General features: G+C 42.6%; 1 protein-coding gene across 2 annotated transcripts; it reads left to right on the forward strand.

Moving 5' to 3' along the window:
* The first annotated feature begins 233 nt into the window (after nt 1-233).
* On the forward strand, nt 234-12838 carry DUT (deoxyuridine triphosphatase). 2 transcript variants are annotated; one of them, XM_079769251.1, is made up of 7 exons: nt 240-697; nt 1219-1357; nt 4317-4408; nt 6283-6327; nt 11647-11721; nt 11880-11950; nt 12362-12838. In XM_079769251.1, the coding sequence occupies exons 1-7, from the start codon at nt 475-477 to the stop codon at nt 12416-12418; spliced, it is 702 nt and encodes a 233-aa protein (XP_079625377.1). In that variant the 5' UTR covers nt 240-474; the 3' UTR covers nt 12419-12838. The 2 variants fall into 2 exon arrangements, with proteins under 2 accessions (XP_079625378.1, XP_079625377.1); XM_079769252.1 differs by lacking the exons at nt 11880-11950; nt 12362-12838 and adding an exon at nt 11106-11213 and having other exon boundaries at nt 234-697.
* The last annotated feature ends 8714 nt before the right edge of the window (nt 12839-21552 follow it).

The raw sequence follows: 21552 nt of genomic DNA on the forward strand, positions 1-21552 counted from the left end.
CGGCGTTGTCAGGGAATCGAACACCCTTCTCTGCGCACAGCCAGGGGCGCGGGACTGAGCGCAGGGGCTCGCACCAGCGACGAGAGGCGGCCCGGCTGCTGTGGCGGCCCCTGAGGCTAGTACCTGGGGAGTCATGGCCGCGGGCGGCGCCGCCCCAGGTGAGTCAACAGCCGGGCAGGGCCCGGGCAGAGGGACTCCAGGATAGTCTCAGAAAAAGGGGGCCCGAAGGAAAAGAAAAAAAAAAACAAGAATAGGAGGGAGGCAGAAGCAGCCGGATCCAGACGCAGGGTGTGCCACGTTCCCGGATACCACGGCCCACGCCGGGCGGATAGCGGCGATGCACCGCCTCCGTGCGCCCCTCGTCGGAGGCGGCGGGTACTGCTTCCGAGGTCACGTTACCGGACGGTGCTCAGGCTGCAGGCCTGGCGGCGCCGCGGGAGCGGAAGAGCCAACCAGCGCCTGTAGCTCCGGCAAATGACTCCCCTCCGCCCGCGCCTCGGGCTCGGCTACTGTTTCCTTCCGTCTTTGCTCCGCTCCGGGTTTAAAGACGCGCGCAGTCCACCGCCCGGCGCCGCGACGGCGGGACTCCGTGGGCCAGGCCCGCCCCTCCGCCTCCCCCCGCCGGGCGCCGCGCCGCCCCGGGCCTCCGGGCCGCTGTCCAGCGCTCGGAGCCTGAGCCGAGAAGGTCGCGGCGCCAGTAATGTCGGGGCCGGGCTTCCTAAGGCGTGGGGAAGAGGGAGCCGGGCCCGCGGTCCCCGCGCCCGCCCCGGGGCCTGGGTGGAGGGCGGCGGGCGGGCGGGGCCCGGGCAAGTCCTGGGATTTGGCGCCTTAAGGGGAGGGCGCGCAGCCCCCTTGCGCGGGAGCGAGGCCATTCAGGTCGCCCCGGGGGGTGGCGTGCGGTCTGTTGTGTGCCTGGGAGGCCACCGAAGCCGCCCCCTGCACTGGGCACGTGTGCTAAGTTTGGAAAGTTTAAAAATGATCAATAGTTTCCGATCCCAAATCTGTTTTTGGAGAAGGGTTTCCAGCCCCAAATTTGAACCCCTGCTCCCCTCTCGGGCCTTCGTTGGGCTCGTCTAGGAGGAGGGGGCGTGACGGGGCGTTGCTGGCGGGAAATTCAGAATTTGAGCGCGCTGCGGGCGGCTGGGTTCATTCTGCTCCCTCTTGTTCCCCTGCGCCCGCCTCCGCCCGCGGTCCGCCCTGCCATGCCGTGCTCCGAAGACACACTCGCCGTCTCCCCCAGCAAGCGGCCCCGGCCCGCGGAGGAGGGCGGCCTGCGGCTCCGCTTCGTGCGGCTCTCGGAGCACGCCACCGCCCCCACCAAGGGGTCCGCGCGCGCCGCGGGCTACGACCTGTACAGGTGAGTGCGGGCCGCCCGCCCCGCGCCCCGCGCCCCGCGCCCCGCGCCCCGCGCCCCGCGCCCCGCGCCCCGCGCCCCGCGCCCCGCGCCCCGCGCCCCGCGCCCCGCGCCCCGCGCCCCGCAGGAGGTCGCCCGGCGGGGAGCCTGGGAAGGCCGCCTTCTGTCCCTTCCTTCGCTGCCCCCCCCGGCAAAGAAGGCTAATTCCCGAATTTTAGAGCTTTCTGTCACGTGAGCTTACATTCTGCTGCTACAGCTTGAAACTTCCATTTGAAAGATTACAGAGACAAACGTTTTTTGCTTATATGTACCGTTTCTGACTTTTTATGTTGAAAATTTTAGCTTTCCTCTTTAACCTGAATTTAACAGGGATTTGGGCCAAGAGTGTAGAATAGTAGATAAATGTGCTCTGAGGCGTTATTTTGCAACATGAAATGTTCTCCGAGGCGTTGTTTTGCAACATTTATTGCATCCTCTCCGAGCGGAAGGTAGAGATGTGTAAGGCACACCGTGCCCTTCAAGGCCTGAGCCATGATGCTGTGCATAATAGAAGGAAAAGCCAGGGTGGAGCCGAGGTGCTTAGTATGAAAACACCTAGGCAGGATTAATGAAGGCTGCTTTTGTGTAAAGAGTTAAAAAATTTCTCCATGGGTTCATATTTAAGTTTGCCCCCAGGACTGGAGATTTCACAAAGCGCTTGAATATGAAAAGCAGAAATGTGCCGAGACCGGTTTGGCTCAGTGGATAGAGCGTCGGCCTGCGGACTGAAAGGTCCCAGGTTCGATTCCGGTCAAGGGCATGTACCTTGGTTGCGGGCACATCCCCTGTACGGGGTGTGCTGGAGGCAGCTGATCGATGTTTCTCTCTCATCGATGTTTCTAGCTCTCTATCCCTCTCCCTTCCTCTCTGTAAAAAATCAATAAGATATATTTAAAAAAAAAAAAAGCAGAAATGTTAGTTATACTCCCACCTTTTCACTTGTGTACTTTTTACCTATACTAAAAACTTTATATTTTTTAAATCCTCATAACAGTCTGAATAGGTGAGTGTTACGTTTTACAGGTGAGGGATTTGTAAGGAGATGAATTGATTAATCCAAAGGCTTGAATGTAAGAGCATTTTTGACCCTGAATTAAGTGCCTTTTTTCACTGGACTTCTGTGCCCACTTCTTAGGACCATTAAGGTAAATAAAAAGGGATATTGGAGATAGGGAGTGGTCTGAGCCTTAGGATGTATTTTAAAGCATTCCAGGTAATTCTAACCTGAGAACTATGGTCTAAGTCATAAGTAAGTACAAGAGAAGAGGAGAACTGTCATGATAGTAAGGGCGAAGAGAAAGAAAAAGAAAGGTGAAGTATAGACTGTTGTAGCTGAAAGGGACTATAGTTCAGCCCCTTAGTTTTCATGAATAGAAATAAGTATAACAACATGTAGTTTGACTACCATGTCTGGGCACTGTTCTGAATCTAAGAAGAGACCGATTTAAGGTACTTTGAGCATCTTTATATACTGAAATAGACGTGGATCTCTTTAATAAATTAGTGTTTAACTATTTGAAGAGAGCAAATTTCATTGAAGAAAGTAAAAATACACTACCGCTTTACCTGTCTTAATGAAGGTCTTCAAAGTAACTTCCAGTTCTGCTTATTTTTAAATTTCTATCAAAGAAGGGGCTACAGTAAAAACAACAGCAGCAGCACTTGCAGGGTGGACCTTGGAGAATCAGTTGCTCAGCGGTGCGTTTCTCCAGGGCTGGTCACAGTGGTCAGCTCTCTCCCTCAGCTGATGAAAGGTCATGGCCACAGCTGGGTGTGCTTGCTAACCCACCAAGACCAGCAGAACAGATGCAACCAGCTCTCCCCAGTTAGGTGGCCCACTCATTTCCCCCTTTCCTTCTCTGCATGTTTTCCATGATCCTTTAGAGCAGTGGTTCTCAACCTTTCTAATGCCGCGACCCTTTAATACAGTTCCTCATGTTGTGGTGACCCCCAACCATAAAATTATTTTCGTTGCTACTTCATAACTGTAATTTTGCTACTCTTATGAATCGTAATGTAAATAGCTGTGTTTTCCAATGGTCTTAGGTGACCCACAGGTCGCGACCCACAGGTTGAGAACCGCTGCTGTAGAGCCTAAGACCATCGGAAAACACAGATATTTACATTATGATTCATTAACAGTAGCAAAATTACAGTTATGAAGTAGCAACGAAAATAATTTTATGGTTGGGGGTCACCACAACATGAGGAACTGTATTAACCCTTTGCACTCGCTTTTTTCTCGATTCCTTTATTCTAATGCTAACCGTGTCGAGTCACATTCGACATCCGAGTGCAAAAGGTTAAAGGGTTGTGGCATTAGAAAGGTTGAGAACCACTGCCTTAGAGGATTGTTGTGAGACTAATTCCTACCAAGTAAAAGAGTAATATGCAAATTGACCGCACCTTCACTATGCCCAAGCCACGCCCATCAGCCAATCAGGGTGAGTATGCAAATTAACCCAACCAAGATGGCGGTTTATTTGCATATCAAGACAGCATAGAAAGAAGCCAAGCGCTGCAGAAGGGAGCGAAGCTGCGGAGAAGGAAGGGAAGCAGGCGGGGCTGGGGAGAGCGCAGCAGGAAGCCCTATTGCAGGAATCTTCCTGCAACGGGCCACTAGTATGAGTTATAAAAAACAGAACTGTGCCTGGGGCATAGTAAGGGCTTTATAAAAGTTAGCTATTATTTACCCTCCTTCCCTGGTTCTCTCTTTATCGTCTTTTCATACCACCTTAGAAAAGCACACACTTTTTAAAAGTTCATCTTTTCTGTCCCCTCCTGCTAAATCATTACCTCAATATCCCAACCAAATTTTGTTCAGGGGAGAATACATTTATATATTGTCACCTCTTTCACCAGAAAAAAAATCACTACATCTAAATACCAGTGATTTGTTTTTGTTTTTTCAATATCTTTCTAGTGCCTATGATTATACAATACCACCCATGGAGAAAACCCTTGTGAAAACCGACATTCAGATAGCTCTTCCTTCTGGATGCTATGGAAGAGTAGGTAAGTGACTCAAGATGTTTTTGTGATATGTTCCTTCATCTTAGTTTTATCTGGGGTATAAATGAGGGAAGGGATATTTCTTGGCCTGAGTCCTAAAATAAGGAAGTGCCAACTGTTATGGCAAATGTAGCCATTTGAAAACTTTCATTTACATAATTATACTTTGGAGATATTCCAGTTCCGTTTCAAAGCACTGCAATGAAGCAAATATCACAATAAAGCAAGTCATGTGATTTTTTTTGGGTTTTCTAGTTCATATAAAAGTTAATGTTTACACTCTTTTGTAATCTATTAAGTATACAATAGCATTATGTCTAAAAATGTACATACCTTAATTTAAAAATACTTTATTGCTTAAAAAATGCTAATCATCTAAGCCTTCAGCAAATTGTAATCTCTCTGCTAATGGAGGGTCCTTCAATTTGTAAAAAATATATCTATGAAGCACAATAAACAAGGTATGCCTATATCTGCTTTTGCCTTTTATCTCTTTGCCATTTTTTCGATTCCTTACTTTAGCTCTTAGAAGGCTCACATTGGCCCAAGAGGTTCTCACTGTGAGAAAAACTGAAAAAAATAGGTGATTTTTAACTGGCACTTTTTCCAGGGTTACCACCAACTCCTCCTTCAAAAACCAGATTGCATGTCAAGTCAAGATTTCTTTGTGAAGATGGTGATGAGAATGGCTAATATTTGTTATTTAAGAAAATAGAGGCCTGCTCAGGATAATGGCACATGCCATTTTATATCATGAGAGTGGAACTTCTAAAACCTGTTAGTCCCAGAATATGTCAGGCCACTTAGCCTTTTCCCTTTTGGGTTTGCCCCCTTGAAGTGTGTTAGGGAAACACCTTCAGTGAGGGAAACGCCTCACAGAGGGAGGAGCTAGGACAAAATGGAGTGCAAGTTCTCAGGTTTGACTTTCCTAGAGTGATTCAGTTGTCACTGGAGAGTTTAAAACTTCTTTTCAAGAGCATAATTACTTCCTGACTAACTTCAGAGTAAACCTAAAGGAGCAAGTGGAACTGTGACCCACCCTTCTCTCCCAGGGTTGAGGTGGGAGGTGATAGCAAGAGTCATTATCTGGCCATGAGACCTGCTAATGCCCCACTCCAGGCATTTACCACCTTATCGTATGTGTCCATGGGTTATGCATATGTGCATACAAGTTTTTTGGTTGATTCCTCCTCCGCCCCCCCGCTTTTTATATTTTATTTTTAAGTATAAAAGGCATAGTAAGAATAAAAAGCATAGTAAATTGAGTTTCTAAGGTTTAATTTTTGGCATTTTTTCAACTGACATTAAGCCTTTTACTCTGGTTCACTTGTTACATACAGACATGTCTTTTGGCATCTGTATCATGAGTTGGAGCCCCAAGTTCTAGACTGGGCTCTGCTACTCTTTGATTAGGTTTATGACTCTCCCCGTCTCTCCCTCTTCCTCTCCCATACCCCCTTCTTCCCGTCTACATTGCAACATGCTCAGAACTCCCATTTTAAAACAAAAGTCCTTTTCCTCAGTTCTGTGCCCCTGCCAGCTACAGTCCTCCCATTGTGGCCCTGCTTCAGAGTTGTCTAGGGTTGTCCCACTCGCTCACCTTTCCGTTCATTCTAGTAGTCCATGGCTGCACCACCCTAGTCCTCCATTGACTGAACGTGTATGGACTGGCTTAAGTTGGGCTTCAAATTAGACCTTGTCAGATTTTTCTAAACTATTCTTTTCTACTTTGGTAATACAGAGTAGTAAGTAAAGCGAAGATGAAGATATCAATGATAGGAAATAAGAGTAATAACATGCCTAAATTGTGTCAGTTATATCAAGTAATTGCCCTTCCCTCTTAAAATAGCCAATTTCTCCTTTTTTTGTTTTTTTAGCTCCACGTTCCGGCTTGGCTGCAAAACACTTTATAGACGTAGGAGGTATTGTATTTACATTTTTATTCTGTAATTATTTCCAAGTATTTACTTTGCATTTGCTTATTAGGAGGAAGTAATCTAATGCCACATTTTATTTTTATTTTATTTCAAGAAAAGGAAATGTTTTCTGTTGTGTCTTGCCTTTTAGAAATTTCAATCTCTGAATAACACAATCATGATAGTTATAAATGCTATTTGAATATGTTTAATTTTTAAATGACCATTATGTGAAATGCATGTTATTTTACTACTAAGCTAACTAGACACTCTGACAGATAGGATTATTGCCTTGGTTTAGTGTTAATCTGCATTTAGTCCAAAAATGACTCCATTCATAGAAGAAATTTTGTTATTATAAGAGAAGGAAAAGCTTTTATGTCACTTAAGCAAAAGGTTCTAGAAAATGCAGGTCTATATTGTAGTAAGATTTTTCTTACCTCCTTAAGAGAGGTATCCATGTTTGGCAAAATATAAAAAGAGAATCTTTCCCTAAAGTCAAGAGAGAAGACACTGTCCTTTCCTGTCTTGATTTCTTTTTTTTTTTTTAATGATGTATTTTTATTGATTACAGAGAGGGAGGGAGAGAGAGAAACATCAGTGATGAGAGAGAATCTTTGATCGGCTGCCTCCTTCATGCCCCCCACTGGGGATCGAGCCCAAAGCCCGGGCATGTGCCCTGGCAGGGAATCAAACCCTGACCTCCTGGTTCATAGGTTGATGCTCAACCACTGAGCCACACCAGCTGGGCCTGTTAGGATTTCTTGCTGAGCAAGTCCTCCATGGCTCCTATTCCCTTATAACAAAGCCTTACTCAATGTCTCCCAAAGTCAACAACTTCCTCACCAGGCCCCTTTCATGAGGGAGCCTTAGTCTCCTCTGCTGGCCACCTCTAACCGCCCTTTACTGAACGGAAATTCTCACCTTCCTGATATGCCTCCCTTACTTGGATCTCATTACTGGTGACAGCCCCATTGACAGGGTTATGTCCTGACCCTTCCTTATCCCCATTGATAGTAGCGAATGCTTCACTAACATGCTGTAGCTACTTTTGACAGATGAGAAAACTGGCTCAAAGATGAGTCCAAGTAGACACATTAAAACCTGGAATCTCCATCCATATGATTTCACTCCACTTGTTCTTTCCAGCACCATTTAATGCTGTTGATCACCCTGCCCATCCACCACCAGCCATAATCTGTACTGAGTTAGCTCATCGTCACATACACTGCATGGTTGTGGCCTGTCCCTGAACTATCTCCTGCCTGCCCCTTAGTCTCCCCATGGTGTCACTAGGTGGTGCTGTGGGGCAAGACAGGAGCCCAAAAGTAGTTCCTAAGAGAAGCTGAGTTTGACACAACAGGGATGGACCGCCTTGAGGATTAATTACCTGGGCTCAGTTATACGTGATTTTCAAATATACTTGTACAAGGTCAAGTATGGTAATTTAGGACTATAAATTAAGGATATGAAAAATTGTGTATATTTAAAAAGAAATTTCAAAGGGTTGGGAAAGGCACATGGGCTTTGGAGAAACAACAATGAAAATTAGTGTGCACACCTGTGAAGGGTTGGAGGATTAAATGCTAATGTATGTAACTCTAATACTATTTGACTCGGATCCTGGAAGTTGTATTTCCTGTGCCCTAGGGCAGTGGTCAGCAAACTGCGGCTCTCAAGCTGCGGTTTGCCGCTCTGTTGACTAATGAGTTTGCCGACCACTGACTGCCCTAGGGACTTCACAGATTTTTTTTTTTTATGTGGAAACTTTGTTACTAATTTTTGCTCTGTTGAAAGCAAATCTTCTGAAAAAAATTCATGTAAAGGAAATGGAAAGTTGGTTTGCCTGGTGATTGATTTGGTATTATTTATAAAGTCATACTGTGGTGTGTTCTTGGATGCAAAGTATCTTAAAAATGTCTCTTAGGCACAGGTTTATCACAGTTGGCCACAGTTTTTATTTCAGAGGAGAGATGTTGTTAGAAATCCCAGGCTGTAAATAAGGGTCAAAGGGAAAAGTTGAGTATGCAGGATTCTGTTCAGAACTCGCATCTGGTAGGTGTGGATAGTTTTCACTAAAGGTTTCCAACAAACGACATGCCAAAGTCTTGACAGAGTAAAACGTTGCCTGAAGTCAGTTAATCACTCTGCCAGTTCCAATGCATGATTTTTCCAGTGATAACTTCAAAATGCTTGCTGCTTTCTCATGAAGAGACATGTCCCTGATGTAACTAATGTCCCTTACTATATGGGTTTTTCTTGAAGGTCAAATTGCCTTTGAGTGATAAGTGGACTTGGAACTTTTTATATATATATATATATATATATATATATATATATATATATATATATATATACACTTTTGGCACTCATGCTAAAAAATAAATTTAATTGAGAGCATTTTTCCCCTGCCATACATTTTAATTGACTTCAAACAACTTCATTTCTTTTAGTTAGTTGAAGGCTTTTCCCATGTCTGTATGCTGAGCATAAAATCTTGGTGGATTACTTGGCATTGCAGAATTTAAAACAACTTTATAGATAGATAGCAAAGGCCTTTACACAAAGGGAGTGTTTTTGTATCTTAGAAGATAGCATAGACTAAAAAAATAAATACTTAAGTCATATGCAAAAGAGTTAAATACCCAAAGAGATCAGAAAAAAAAAATTAAACAAAATATAGAAGAGGACATGCAAGTGCGCAGCAATCGAATGGAGGAGGAAAAGTCCAGCCTTGCTAGCCACCAGGGAAACGCAAAGTAATGCCATGAAATACCATTTCTTTCTCATCACGTTGGCTGGAATTAAAAAGATTGCTACCTCTGGTACTGCACAGACTTTGGAAATGGGCCTTCTTAAATACTGTTGATGGAAGTTTGAAGTGCTACACCTTTTTTGCAAATTGTCCACTAAAATTTACAATGTACACACCCTTTGACCCAGAAAAGTGCTTTTTGGAAATTATTTGATGAGGATAAAAAGCAGTAATACACAAGGACATATGTACAGGGCTGCTCTGTGTGTTGTAGCAAAAGTGTGAAAATAACCTGGATGTGTGATAATATGTAAGAGGTACATACAAATAATGGTCCTGTGTATCTTAGATTTAAAAAGAATGACTAAGATTTATGCATATTAGTCTCAAAGAATGTCTGTGTGGCAAAAAAGAAAGTAATGTATAAAATATATTACTGTAGCATTGGCTACCTGAGGGAGGGCAGGGGAACATAATTAGCTTTTACTTTATTTGTGTCTGTTCTTTTTGGGTAATCTAAAAATGTTCTGGTAAAATAGGAACAAAAGAATTCAGAAGTCATTCCACATTGTCTTATCTCACACATTCTAGATAAATGAGTCCTAGTCTGTACTCCAAGCCTTGTAGTATGGGATTCCATTGCCTTTGGTGGTCATCTGCAGGCCATGGATAGCATGTCCTGCTGAGGGCTTTCTGCATTAAATCTCATCTACATTGTTCCTGCAGCCAAAATTCTCTGCATAGAGATCTCAAGGAAAGAGTTGGTCCCATCTTTGTCTTAATTATAGCAATAAATATTAAGGACAAATTTAATGGTCAGCTGGTAATGGGGAAAGAAATTAGGCTTCAGTATTCTTTGAATTGGTCATTGCTGTATAAGTAGAAAGGAAAACTGTTTTAAGAAATACTTAAATTTAATTTCACATCCCTAGTAATTCATTCATGAAGTACAGGGGTTAATTTAAACTTCTACTGGGATCCACTGGAAAAATCTAAAATGTTGGTTTTTCTGAGTTTTGTTTTTTTTTTCCTATGGTGGAACTTTTCTTTTTATTATTATTTACTCCCCCCCCCCCCCCCCGGCCCCAATCTCAGAAAATTGAAAGGAAATGCTTACCCTTGTTCTAAAAAAAAGTTTTTTTTCAGTTGACCTTTAAATAATGAAGCCTGCCAAACAGCATTGGTACCCATGGAGCTAAGTTCCTGATTACTTTAATTTCCTTTTTTCCTTTGATAAGAGGGTTTTGTTTTTTTTTAGAAGGTAGGTGTTAATAGATAGACATTACATGGACCTGCATTGGATTAGTTTTACATGAATTCTATCCAGCATTTTACAAACCAAGGGTAAAGAATTAGCAGGTATAAAGGAAATTGGTAGGAGTGGAGGGGAGATTGGAGAGACTGCTAGTAGATAGAGGGTTTCTTTTGGGCTAATGAAAATATTCTGAAATTGATTATGGCGATGGTTGTACAACTCTGAATACATTAAAAATTGTTGAATTGTGAATTAAGTTTCAATGTTAAAAAAAGGAAATGAAAAGGCCTGGTGCCACCTATATTATCTATGCTGTGTTTATGGAAACATTTTAAATTCCTGGCTCAGAGATAAGTGCTAACGAGTCTGGTAAATGGACTTCTCTGAGCCAAAGCTGGGCCCTGGCTTACATTTCTCTTGTTCTTGTGTTTATCGTCTCAAACAGGTACTAATTACACAGGATTCTGAGTAAAAGTGTGCTTGTTATTAAGCTAATGTGCTAATGTCTTCTGAGAGATCACTCTCTAAGAAAAGGTGGTGGCTTAAATTAAAAGGTTCAGCTCCATTTTTATTATAAAAATGAAATGTGCTGATATTTTGGTAGATGGCTGCTTAACGATGTCAGCATTGACTTACTCCACTGCCGATCTTCAGGCTTTCTGACATTTTTATTTATGACTCAATCATATTTTGATGTGGAGATTAGTAGGAAGCTGCCACCAGGAAAAGCCTTTAAAATCCAAATCATAATTTTCTCCTGGTCTTTTTTGGCAGGTGTGCAGCGGATAGACAGTGGGTTTGGAGAGCAATTCAGGACGACCTGTCTGAGTTGCGAAGTGCCTGCTCCCAGTTTAGAGTAGGAGACTGTCACCATTTATAAGGGTAACCGGTTGGAAAATGAAGGACACCTTCTAAATTCTTATTTGCATATTAGTAATATTTCTTAATTTTGATGCTTTACATAGTTACCAAATGCTTACTCAGTTGTATAAAAATCGCAGAGCCATGCCCAGCTGGTGAAGCCCAGTGGTTGAGCGTTGACCCAGGCACCAAGAGAGGTCACTGGTTCGATTTGCAGTCAGGGTAAAAACCCAGGTTGCAGGCTCAATACCCTACCAGGGGGCTGTGCAGTAGGCAGCTGATCAATATTTCCCTCTCATCAATGTTTCTACCTCCCTCTCCCTTTCTCTCTAAAAATTAATTTTTAAAAATATTTAAAAATCTCAGAGCCACGTAAGAGTGATTTTGAGGTCATTATACACTCTTAGTGTTTTGGTAGCATAAAACAAGTTAACATTATTTTTCTTTTCTCCAGCTGGTGTTATAGATGAAGATTATAGAGGAAATCTTGGTGTTGTACTGTTTAATTTTGGCAAAGAAAAATTCGAAGGTATGTTAAATACATATGGTCACATAGATGCAGTGAGTTTTCCAAGTTTGTACATCTAAATAACACATGCTATAGTTCTCATTGTATAAGGCAGAGTACAGAGAATGCATTAATAAAAGATTAGTAATGCACTTTTGTTTTTGTTTTTTTCTTTGAAGTAAAAAAGGGTGACCGAATTGCACAGCTCATTTGTGAACGGATTTTTTATCCAGAAATAGAGGAAGTTCAAGTAAGTATCATAAAAACTGAGTAGGGGATGAATGATCAGTGAAGGAAATTAAAATTGTGAGATTTAATTATGCTATCTGTAACTACTAGTAAATAGCATAAATGACTAGTCCCATTTTTAAGCAAAATTAAAATCTTAGCTTTAGAATTTCTTAATGATTTTTATGGCTATCATATAGCATTATATTGGATAATAAATCATTTAAATATACTGTGAAATTCTATTTCCTTAGCTTTTTTTGAAAATTACTCAATATTTAAATTTATGGAGCTTTCTTAAAATTTAATTTTGTTTTCTGTAATCTTTTTAAAAGATGGAATAGCAGAAATGAAAGTCTTATTAATGAGGAGCTGGGGAGAACTGAGAAGATCTGAAATTAACCAGATGGCTTACCACCTTTTATCTTTTCAGGTTTTGGATGACACTGAAAGGGGTTCAGGAGGTTTTGGTTCTACTGGAAAAAATTAAAATTTATGCCAAGAATAGAAAATGAGAAATAAAGAGTTTTTTGTTTGGTGTTTTATACTTCTGTAAACTTAACAGCTTTAGATTCTAAAAATACTTGGTTCTCTCATGATCAAGGAAAAGGGTACTCTGTTGGGATCACATTGAACTTTTTTATGTTTTTCTACATTTGTTGTTGTACAAATATTCATGGTAACTTAATAGTTTTTTGTTTTTTTTTCAATCAAACATACAGCAATTTAGATCCCCAGAACTGTATTATTTAATTAACTAAATGCTACCCATTCAACAACTTATTCTTCGATTTGTTTTATAAATCATAAGCAAAGCCTTTTATTCAATAAATTTGAATTCTTTCACAGATACAAATTATTATGTAAACTGAACTAAAATATAATAAAAAAAGTTATTCCTTGTTCTCTTTATTGGTCTAAAAACTGTGTGTGTGTGTGTGTGTGTGTATGGAGAGAGAGGCAGAGAGTCTAAACTTTTAATATTTCTTTGTGGGAGTGGGAAGAAGGGAATCATCGGTTTATTTTTCTATTTTTAGTGTTGTTGCTTTTTTAATCCTCCTTTTGGTAGACCCCAGGTTGACTGGGTAGAGTATGTGTGAAAGGAAATGTAACTTGGAAATTTCCAGTTGGTTTCTCCAAATTTTGTTTCATCAAGTAAATTGTATGAGTTGTAGTTAGTATATTGGTTTCCCTCACTGCAGTAGCAATAATAGGCTGTACCCAAGGAAATATTGAATTTAATCAGAATAAACTAAATATAATGATGTATGCTTAGTTCAACCCATGTACTCTTGTTTAAATATGTTTAAGCAGCATTTCATTTCTGTAGATTTGTTTGATTAACATCTGCAGACTTCTAGATGTGCTTCCTATATTCTATTTCCCAGACCCCTTTGCACCAGGTACAAAGTGTGGACTCCGACGCATCGTTTTTGTGTGTGTGTGGGGTGTCACACAGCAGACTGCCGGAGCTGGCAGCTCTCTGGCCACCCAGGTCCTGGAAGCACAGGCTAGAGTGTCGCTGCTCATGCAGTGGTTCTAGTCCATTTAATACCCTACAATGTAGTGGTTTCCATCTGTGGGTCGCTATTCATTAGTGAGTCATGACATGAGCACAGTGGGTCGTAACTAGCATTTTGAAAAACTGAATAGAAAAACAACGACACTTGTCAGGTGGGTAAATACTATGAAGACTGAATTACATATTTATGTGTGTACTGGGTTGTGGTATAAATTATTTCTGCTGAACTAGCCAGAGTAAGTTCTGTTCTCTGAACCCTGACCATACACAGTAACAGTTGAGTAAGAACAAATAGTATGACTACTAAGAGATGGTCTTAACTTACACTGTTCATGTTAGTTACCCCTTACTGAAGTCCACTATATTAAGCACGTACAAACTATTTCTCATAGCATACCTGTGGGAGAGAGGATAAAACACTCTTTATAGATGACAAAAATAGGCCCAGAGGGCCCTGGCCAGTGTGGCTCAGTTTGAAGCATTGTCCTGTTCACCAAAAGGATATGGGTTCATTTTCAGTTCAGGGCATGTACCTAGATTATGCGTTTGATCCCTAGCCAGTGAGTGTACAGGAGGCAACAGATTGATGTCTCTCCCCTGAGCTTCCTCTCTAATGTCAATTTTTAAAAAAAGTCCCAGAGGTATTTAATAACTTGCTTAACATTTCAGCCAATATGACCACTAATAAAACTTGGGCCCTGTGTTTCAAAGTCCAAGTTCTTTATAGTACTTTAATCTTCCAGGTGGTAGGATATAGAATGAAAGAGGTAGTTAATGAAAGCCCTTATCTGTTTCATACCTGGAATATTTTTCTATTTGGGCACCATACTTAAAGGAAGTTGCTCAGGTCTATAGCTACTCTGAAAGAGATAACCATATCCATGGGGGGAAAATGAAAGACTTGGCTATTTGGAGAAGTGTGTGTGCTGTGAATGGAGGCAGGGGAAATAGCAGCAGGTACCTGGGATATGTATGATAGATGGTCTTAGACTCCTAAGGGATGGGCTTGTTAGATTTAAACTACAAATATCTGAGATAATAGAAAAGGTATCTTGGTCTTTGTCCCTGGTTCCAGAGACAGCTCCTAAAACCCTTGTAATTACCTAAGTGATAACACTAGAAGCATCTCTTGTTTTAATATTGGTCTTTGACCTCTGTTCCTGACAAAGCTGAAACCCTTATAGTTTCCTGGGTGATGGAAGTGTCTGTGGTTCTAATGAGATGACTCTGGGTGGGCACCTTGATGGCTCCTGGATGGGGACTGGTCACCAGAAAGACCATGAACAGGAGCCTTGAATTTTCAGGTGCCCACCCTACCCCTCATTCTCTTGAGAAGGGAGAAGGCTTGAAAATGGAGCTAAGAGATGAAGCTTCCATAAAACCCCAAAACTCCGGGCTTCAAAGAACTACCAAGTTGGTGAACTTAGAGAGGTGCTGGGAGAGTGGTGTGCTCACACAGGGCATGGAAGCTCCATCCCCATCCCACATACCTTGCCCATTGTTTCTCTTTCATCTGGGTTTTCAACTGTGTCCTTTATCATACCTTTTAGTAAACTGAGCATAAGTGTTTCCTCAGTTTATGTGAGCTCTCTAGGAAATTAACCCCAAGGAGGGTGGGTCTTTGGAACCTCTAATCCAGCAGTCGCCAACCTTTCGGACCTCACGGGCCACCAGTGGTCCACAGACCACCAGTTGGCGAGGTTGGCGATCGCTGCGTAGTCAGTTGGTCAGAAGCACAGGTGCTAACCTGGGCTTGTGACCAGCTTCTGAAGTGTGTGTGGGGGGTGGGTGAGGGGAGTAGACATTCTTGTGGGACTGAGCACTTGGCCTGTGGCCTCTGACACTCTCTTCATGTAGACAGTGTCAGAGCTGAATTAAATTGTAGGACACCCAGTTGGTGTCACAGAATTGCTTGGTGTAGAGGAAAGCTTCTACACATCTGGTGGCCAGAAGTGAAATGCATGTGAGTAGTAAAGGACACTCACAGGGAGAAGTGACAGTTAAGAAGAACTGGATTTTAAGTTTGGTAACTTCCCAGCCAGGCATTTTTTCTCATCCTTCACAGTTTTGTCTCACTAATGACCCCTTGTCCACTCCTGTCCTTGGTACTGTAACATTAGAAGAGGAAAAACCAGGGTGACTCCTACAGACTAATCTGATGCTCCAGTTCACCTTGGTGGCTATGCAGTTGGAGCCACGTACCAGTACTTCAGCAGTTGGCCTGGGTGGATGGGGGGCCGAAGCCCAGAGCACCTTCTCTGCACAGTACTTCCTGCCACATGACTACCTTTATTCCACCTGGGAGGAGCTATCAAACGATTATTTCCTCAGATTCATTTTCCATCTCATCAATGGAAGAATGGTGGAAGGCTACAAGGCTAGGGTCCGTAGGCACCTGGAGTTTTATGAGGTGAAGGTATCAGAGTTTGGGATTAATGGGCCTCAGAAACACTGATATCTATACTAATAAAAGGGTAATATGCTAATTAGACTGGGTGACCGGCCATCCTCCGGATGTCCAACTTCCTTCCAGACAAAGCCACGGTGGTGGGGGCCAAGGTAGAGGCAGTTAGGGGCGATCAGGCCGGCAGGGGAGGGCAGTGGGGGCAATCAGGGCAGCAGGGGAGGGCAGTTGGGGGCCATCAGGCCGGCAGGAGAGGACAGTTAGGGGAGCGGTTAGGTGGCGATCAGGCTGGCAGAGGAGGTTAGGGGCAATCAGGCAAGCAGGCAGGTGAGTGGTTAGGAGCCAGCAGTCCCGGCTTGTGAGAGGGATGTCCCAGATTAGAGAGAGAGCAGGCTGGGCTGAGGGACACCAACCCCGTGCATGAATTTGGTGCACGGAGCCTCTAGTAATTACCTAAGTATTGAGTTCAATGTCATATAGAACATTCTTAGCAGGGCTCCTACCCCAATCCTCTTGCTTTGACTATTCCCAAATCACCCTAGGTCCTCTCTCATCTGTCTTTCTCTAGCCCGCATCTTTAACTCTGGCAGTGGTCCCCATTAAGAGAGAACTAATAGTTGGCACTTATCTCTGCTCCCCGCCCCCCCCCCCCCCCCCCCCCCGCCGCCCCGTCCCAAACTTCTTTTCCTCCTGCTCACCTCTACAGCATACGCATAAGGTAAAGGTGATAGACTGTTAAGAACAGCAGATACAGGGAAGGATAGAAATCACATGGCCAACAATTCCTAATAGTGGTAGTAATATTTGTAGATTCAGAGAGCATCCCTGTATAGAGAGAAAGCTTGACAGAACCCACTATAAGAGGCATGTAATCATTCTAGTAAAGACAATGTGATTGACCTTTGTCAGGCATTTATAGCCATCTTATCATATGCTCGTTAGTGTAAAATATACTATTTTATGTAACTGACCTGGTCCTTTCAGCTGAGAAATACCCTCTGGTATTGTATCATCATCCTAAGAAGACAGGTGAGGTGGGAAGGAATAACATTTCAAAAGTGAAAAAGAAATGCCTTTTGCAAAAAAGATACATCTCCACTTGGAGATGGATTGGGTACACAGTGTTCTGACATTGCTATTTCCCTTACTGAAAAGAAAATGAGAAAAAAGCAAAATATAAATGAAACTGAAATTTTCCCCGAGAATCTTTTCAGGAAGTATATGAAGAAAAAAACAGTACATAAAAATGGTCTTCCCTTATTAGTAAACATGGTTAGGTTGGGAGAATTTTAAAAGATCCAGGAGTCCAGCCGGTGTGGCTCAGTGGCTGAGCACTGAGCCATGAACCAGAAGGTCACTGTTTTGATTCCCTGTCAGAACACATGCTCGGGTTGCGAGCTTGATCCCCAGTAGGGATGTGCAGGAGGTAACCAATTGATTCTCTCTCATCATTGATGTTTCTACCTCTCCCTCTCCCACCCTCTCTCTGAAATCAATAAAAACATATTTAAAAAGTAAAATAAAAAGATCCAAGTGGTCCCCTAAATAAAATGTCTATTTATAAAAGTAAGATTATAGAGAAAATTTAAGATTAATTTGATTAACAAGTTATTACATTATGTCTTGGTTTGTATCTAATTTTTTTAAAATGAGAAAAGAAAACTTGTCTAATTTTAAAATAAAAATTATGTCTAATTTTTTAAAATGGGTTTTACAGATGAGTAAAAAAAAAAAAAATCCTCTGGGAAAATATATACCAAAATAATAATCATCTCTAGTTGTCGGAAATGTAATTTTTTTCCTTTTTTGCATTATCTATATTTAATATGTTTTTTTATTAACACGAAAGCCATATTACTTGTTTTAAAATGGTTAGATTTTTATAATAATTTTTTGCTTAATTTTGATTACATTTGCTATTTTAATGAATATTTTAATATTGAAAATATGGGGAAGTTATAACTATAAATTATAAGTTTTGAAGAAAAAAAGTATATACAAGTGTGTATAATGAAGAAATACTAGCTTTGGGAGTTTTAGACCCACATTTAAGTTTTGCTCTTTGACTGACTAAAAGATCTGAATAATTTGAATAGCCTTACAAATTCTCAGTTTTCTTATCATAAAATAAGGAGAGTGCATCAAATAATTTCCCCCAACCTTTCCTGCTCTCCTATTCCATTTTTGTGAATCTTGAGACCAGACTTTACGGCTGTAGCAAACCACTGCCACCTGGTGGCAGTTATCTAAAGTGAGGGGGCTGCATTTAAGGTATAAAAACATCATTTTACATTCATTCATGTTTAAATTTGCCCAGCTATATTTGCTGGGCAAGTGCCAGCATCATGATTCATTCACGTTAGTGTTTTTATGTTGTTGTTTTTTTAGTTAGAGTTGACATTAAATATTATTATATAGTAGTTTCAAAAGTACAGCATGGTGGTTAGACATTTATATAATTTCCAAAGTGACCCCCCTAAGTCCAGTACCCACCTAGCACTGTGCATAGTTATTACAGTACTAGAAGCCCGTTGCACGAAGTTTCGTGCAATAGACCTTCCTTCACCTGGCTGCTGGCACCAGTTTTCTGCCAGCAGCAGTTTTTCTCTGGCCACCCACCAATTGGAGCGCCTCCCACCAGCACAATCGGCCACCCCGAGTTAGTTCTGCCACCGGCCGGCTCCATCGGTCCTCCTGCAGTGTCCCCCTCCCCCCCCCCCCCCCCCCCCCCGCTCATCCTGTCAGCCCAATTGGCCACCCCAAGTCCCGCCCCCAGCCTGCCGCCGGCCCAATCGTGGGCATAGCAGAGTGATGGTTATTTGCATACTTCCCTTTTATTAGGTAGGATTATTGACTACCATTCCATTTGTGTTTTTCTAGATGATACAGGTCAAACAACTAAGACATGAGTGGTCACATGCTTGCTGTGTTGCTTGAGGACATCATTTAACCACTTTTGAGCCTCAGACTTCCCATCTGAATAATACAGATAATACTATCCACCTAACATTATTAGAAAATCTAGAGATGATGAATATAAAATATCTCACACAGTCCATGGGAAAAAATATTTGGTCAATAAATGCTAGCAACTATCTTCGGAAAGGTTATTATCTAGAAGGTTGCCATCTATATTCTAGACAAATATAGAAATCCGTGATATGCCTTGAAAATACAAAGAAGGCACATTCAGAAACTGGTAAAACCAAAGTTCAAATAGACTAGAGTATAAACGACGTGTAGGACATTGCCAACTATTTGGAATGGTAGGTTGCAAGTCCACGTTGGAGGGTCCTAAACACCAGGGAAGCAATGGCCAGCCATGGAATAATTTGGAGCAAAAAGTAAGATTAGCCCAGCTGGCATGTCTCAGTGGTTGAGTGTTGACCTATGAACCAGAAGGTCATGGTCAGGGCACATGTCCAGGTGGTGGGCTCAATCCCCAGTGTGGGGCGTGCAAGAGGCAGCTGATTAATGACTCTCTCTCATCATTGATGTTTCTATCTCTCCCTCTTTTTTTCCTCTCTGAAAAAAAAAAGAAAAAAAAACATCATCAGAGCTGAGCTTTGAGAAGATTGCTATTAAACTAAATGTCTGTGACAGAGAAGTTCAAGAAGCCATTGTCAAAACACCAGGTAAGGCGCACAGAGGATGGCAAAGGAAAGATGGATGGAAATGACAGCAAAAAACTGCAAAGATGGAAATATATTGTAAATAATCTCTCTAGGGTGACTTAAGACATTGTAAGATTACAAGCGAAACCTGAGACAAAGGGAGGCTGGGATGTGCTTGATGTCATGGGAACCACTAAACTACAGCAGTTGTAGGACTAGACTCCAGAGTTCCTGGTTTGGGTCTAATACCCCCTTTTCCACCCAGGAAAGACATTAACCCACATCCCACACAGGTATGAACACGGAACCAAACATGAGGTCAGCCTTCTCATACACTACACAAGTATGTAGGAGAGAAACACATTCTTTTGTGACTGTTTTCTAATGGGCCAGGGGCTTTGGGGGCATGTTATGACAGTATACTCATCTACAAGTCCATTCACTTAGTATTAGGAAGGGCATTATTCTTAGAGAAAAATAAAATCCCAAGTGTGCCCCGTTTTGAAACCCCAGTGGGATTTATAATGGCTTAACTTGTATTTGACATGAAATATATTTTTCTGGCATCTTAGAGAAGCAGGCAATTTCGGAGGCGATGTTTTGACAAATAGTAGCATAGATCAGGACGAATGACAGGAAGCTCCCATAAAATACTTTGACTAGAGCAAAGGCAAATAATGATATAATCCCCTGCAGCCGTATGTTTGGAACGGAGACGTTCCATTGTGGGGGACGATAGGAAAAATAATATTAGAAAGAGACTAATGCTGAATGGCAGTCCTGGGAGATGGGGACTGTGGGACAATTCTATAATATGTGGAATAATACGGTTCAGAAAGAAGAAGGCTACCATTAACTGAGACTATTTGATTATCATAGAAGAGATGAAACACTTTTTCATCGTCAGAAAAATCAATATACAGCCACAGAAGAGAAGCCGTTTGATGATAAGGCAATAAAAGCTTCAAAGAGTAACTTGAAAATGTTTCCTAATTCATTTCAGCCTAAACTTATCCCGTGCCCTCCCCGCCGCCCGCCAGCGCTGTCACGGGAACATGTTAGCCAGTCTCCTTGGAATCATTACCAGGTCTCCTTGGAATGGAAACTGTGTCGGACTCTGGGGGTGAGTGGGAGGGAGAATGGTGCTGGCAGAAAGAGAGGAAGTGTTTTTGCAAGCTAGAGCCAGAAGTAAGTGCTGACATTGTCTCACATGAGCTTGGGGTCAATGGCACATGCCAACCGTAACACGTCCACTTTTCCCAGTCCCTTGATCAGAGGTGGTTGGCAAGCGGCTGCAGAAGCCACAGCTCCCTCTCCCTCCCTCCCCCCAAAGCTCAGTCCCTGTCCTCCCTCCAGGAAATGTTGAAAGGGGACAGCCTGTGTGGCTCAGCGGTTGAGCATCGACCTATGAACCAGGAGGTCACGGTTCAATTCCCGGTCAGAGCACATGCCTGGGTTGTGGGCCGATCCCCAGTGGGGGGCGTGCAGGAGGCAGCCAATCAATGATTCTCTCCCATCATTGATGTTTCTCTCTCTCTCTCTCTCTCTCTCCCTTCCTTTCTGAAATCAATAAAAATATATTTTTAAAAAGGGGAGGGGGGATAGCAGACACAAGTTCCACCTTTACATTATTAGTGTCATCCAGAGTGACTCTCCCAGTCTACCCCACATGTGTTTGAAGTGAAACACTTTTTTCCCTACCTAACTTCTCTGCCTCTCTTAGAAGAAGCACACCTTTGGGGTGGGGGAGGGGGTGGTGGTGAACATTCACCTCAGCTGACTTCAGGGCCGCAGTGAGCAAAGCCTGCATTTTCTAGGCCAAAGTAGACAAAGTTAAGTTAAAGGAGCAGCTGCCAGTTGATGCTAAGATAGGAGAAAGGTTGGTTAATCGTGCTGGGCCGCCTGCCCTTGGGCCTCTCTCCCGTCTCACGGAAATGCATGGGGGTGCAGACACCTCAGGCTTCTGTTATGCCCAGAGTTCAGGGTCCCCAATAATCAACCACCAGGGAGCCTTTTCTCCGATGCAAAAGCAAAGAGTCTTTATTCAAACCCGGGTTTGGCTCCCAGCCTCCTCCTGACGCAGC

This window comes from Cnephaeus nilssonii (genome assembly GCF_951640355.1).
Source record: "Cnephaeus nilssonii genome assembly, chromosome: 4".
Classification (NCBI taxonomy): Eukaryota; Metazoa; Chordata; class Mammalia; order Chiroptera; family Vespertilionidae; genus Cnephaeus; species Cnephaeus nilssonii.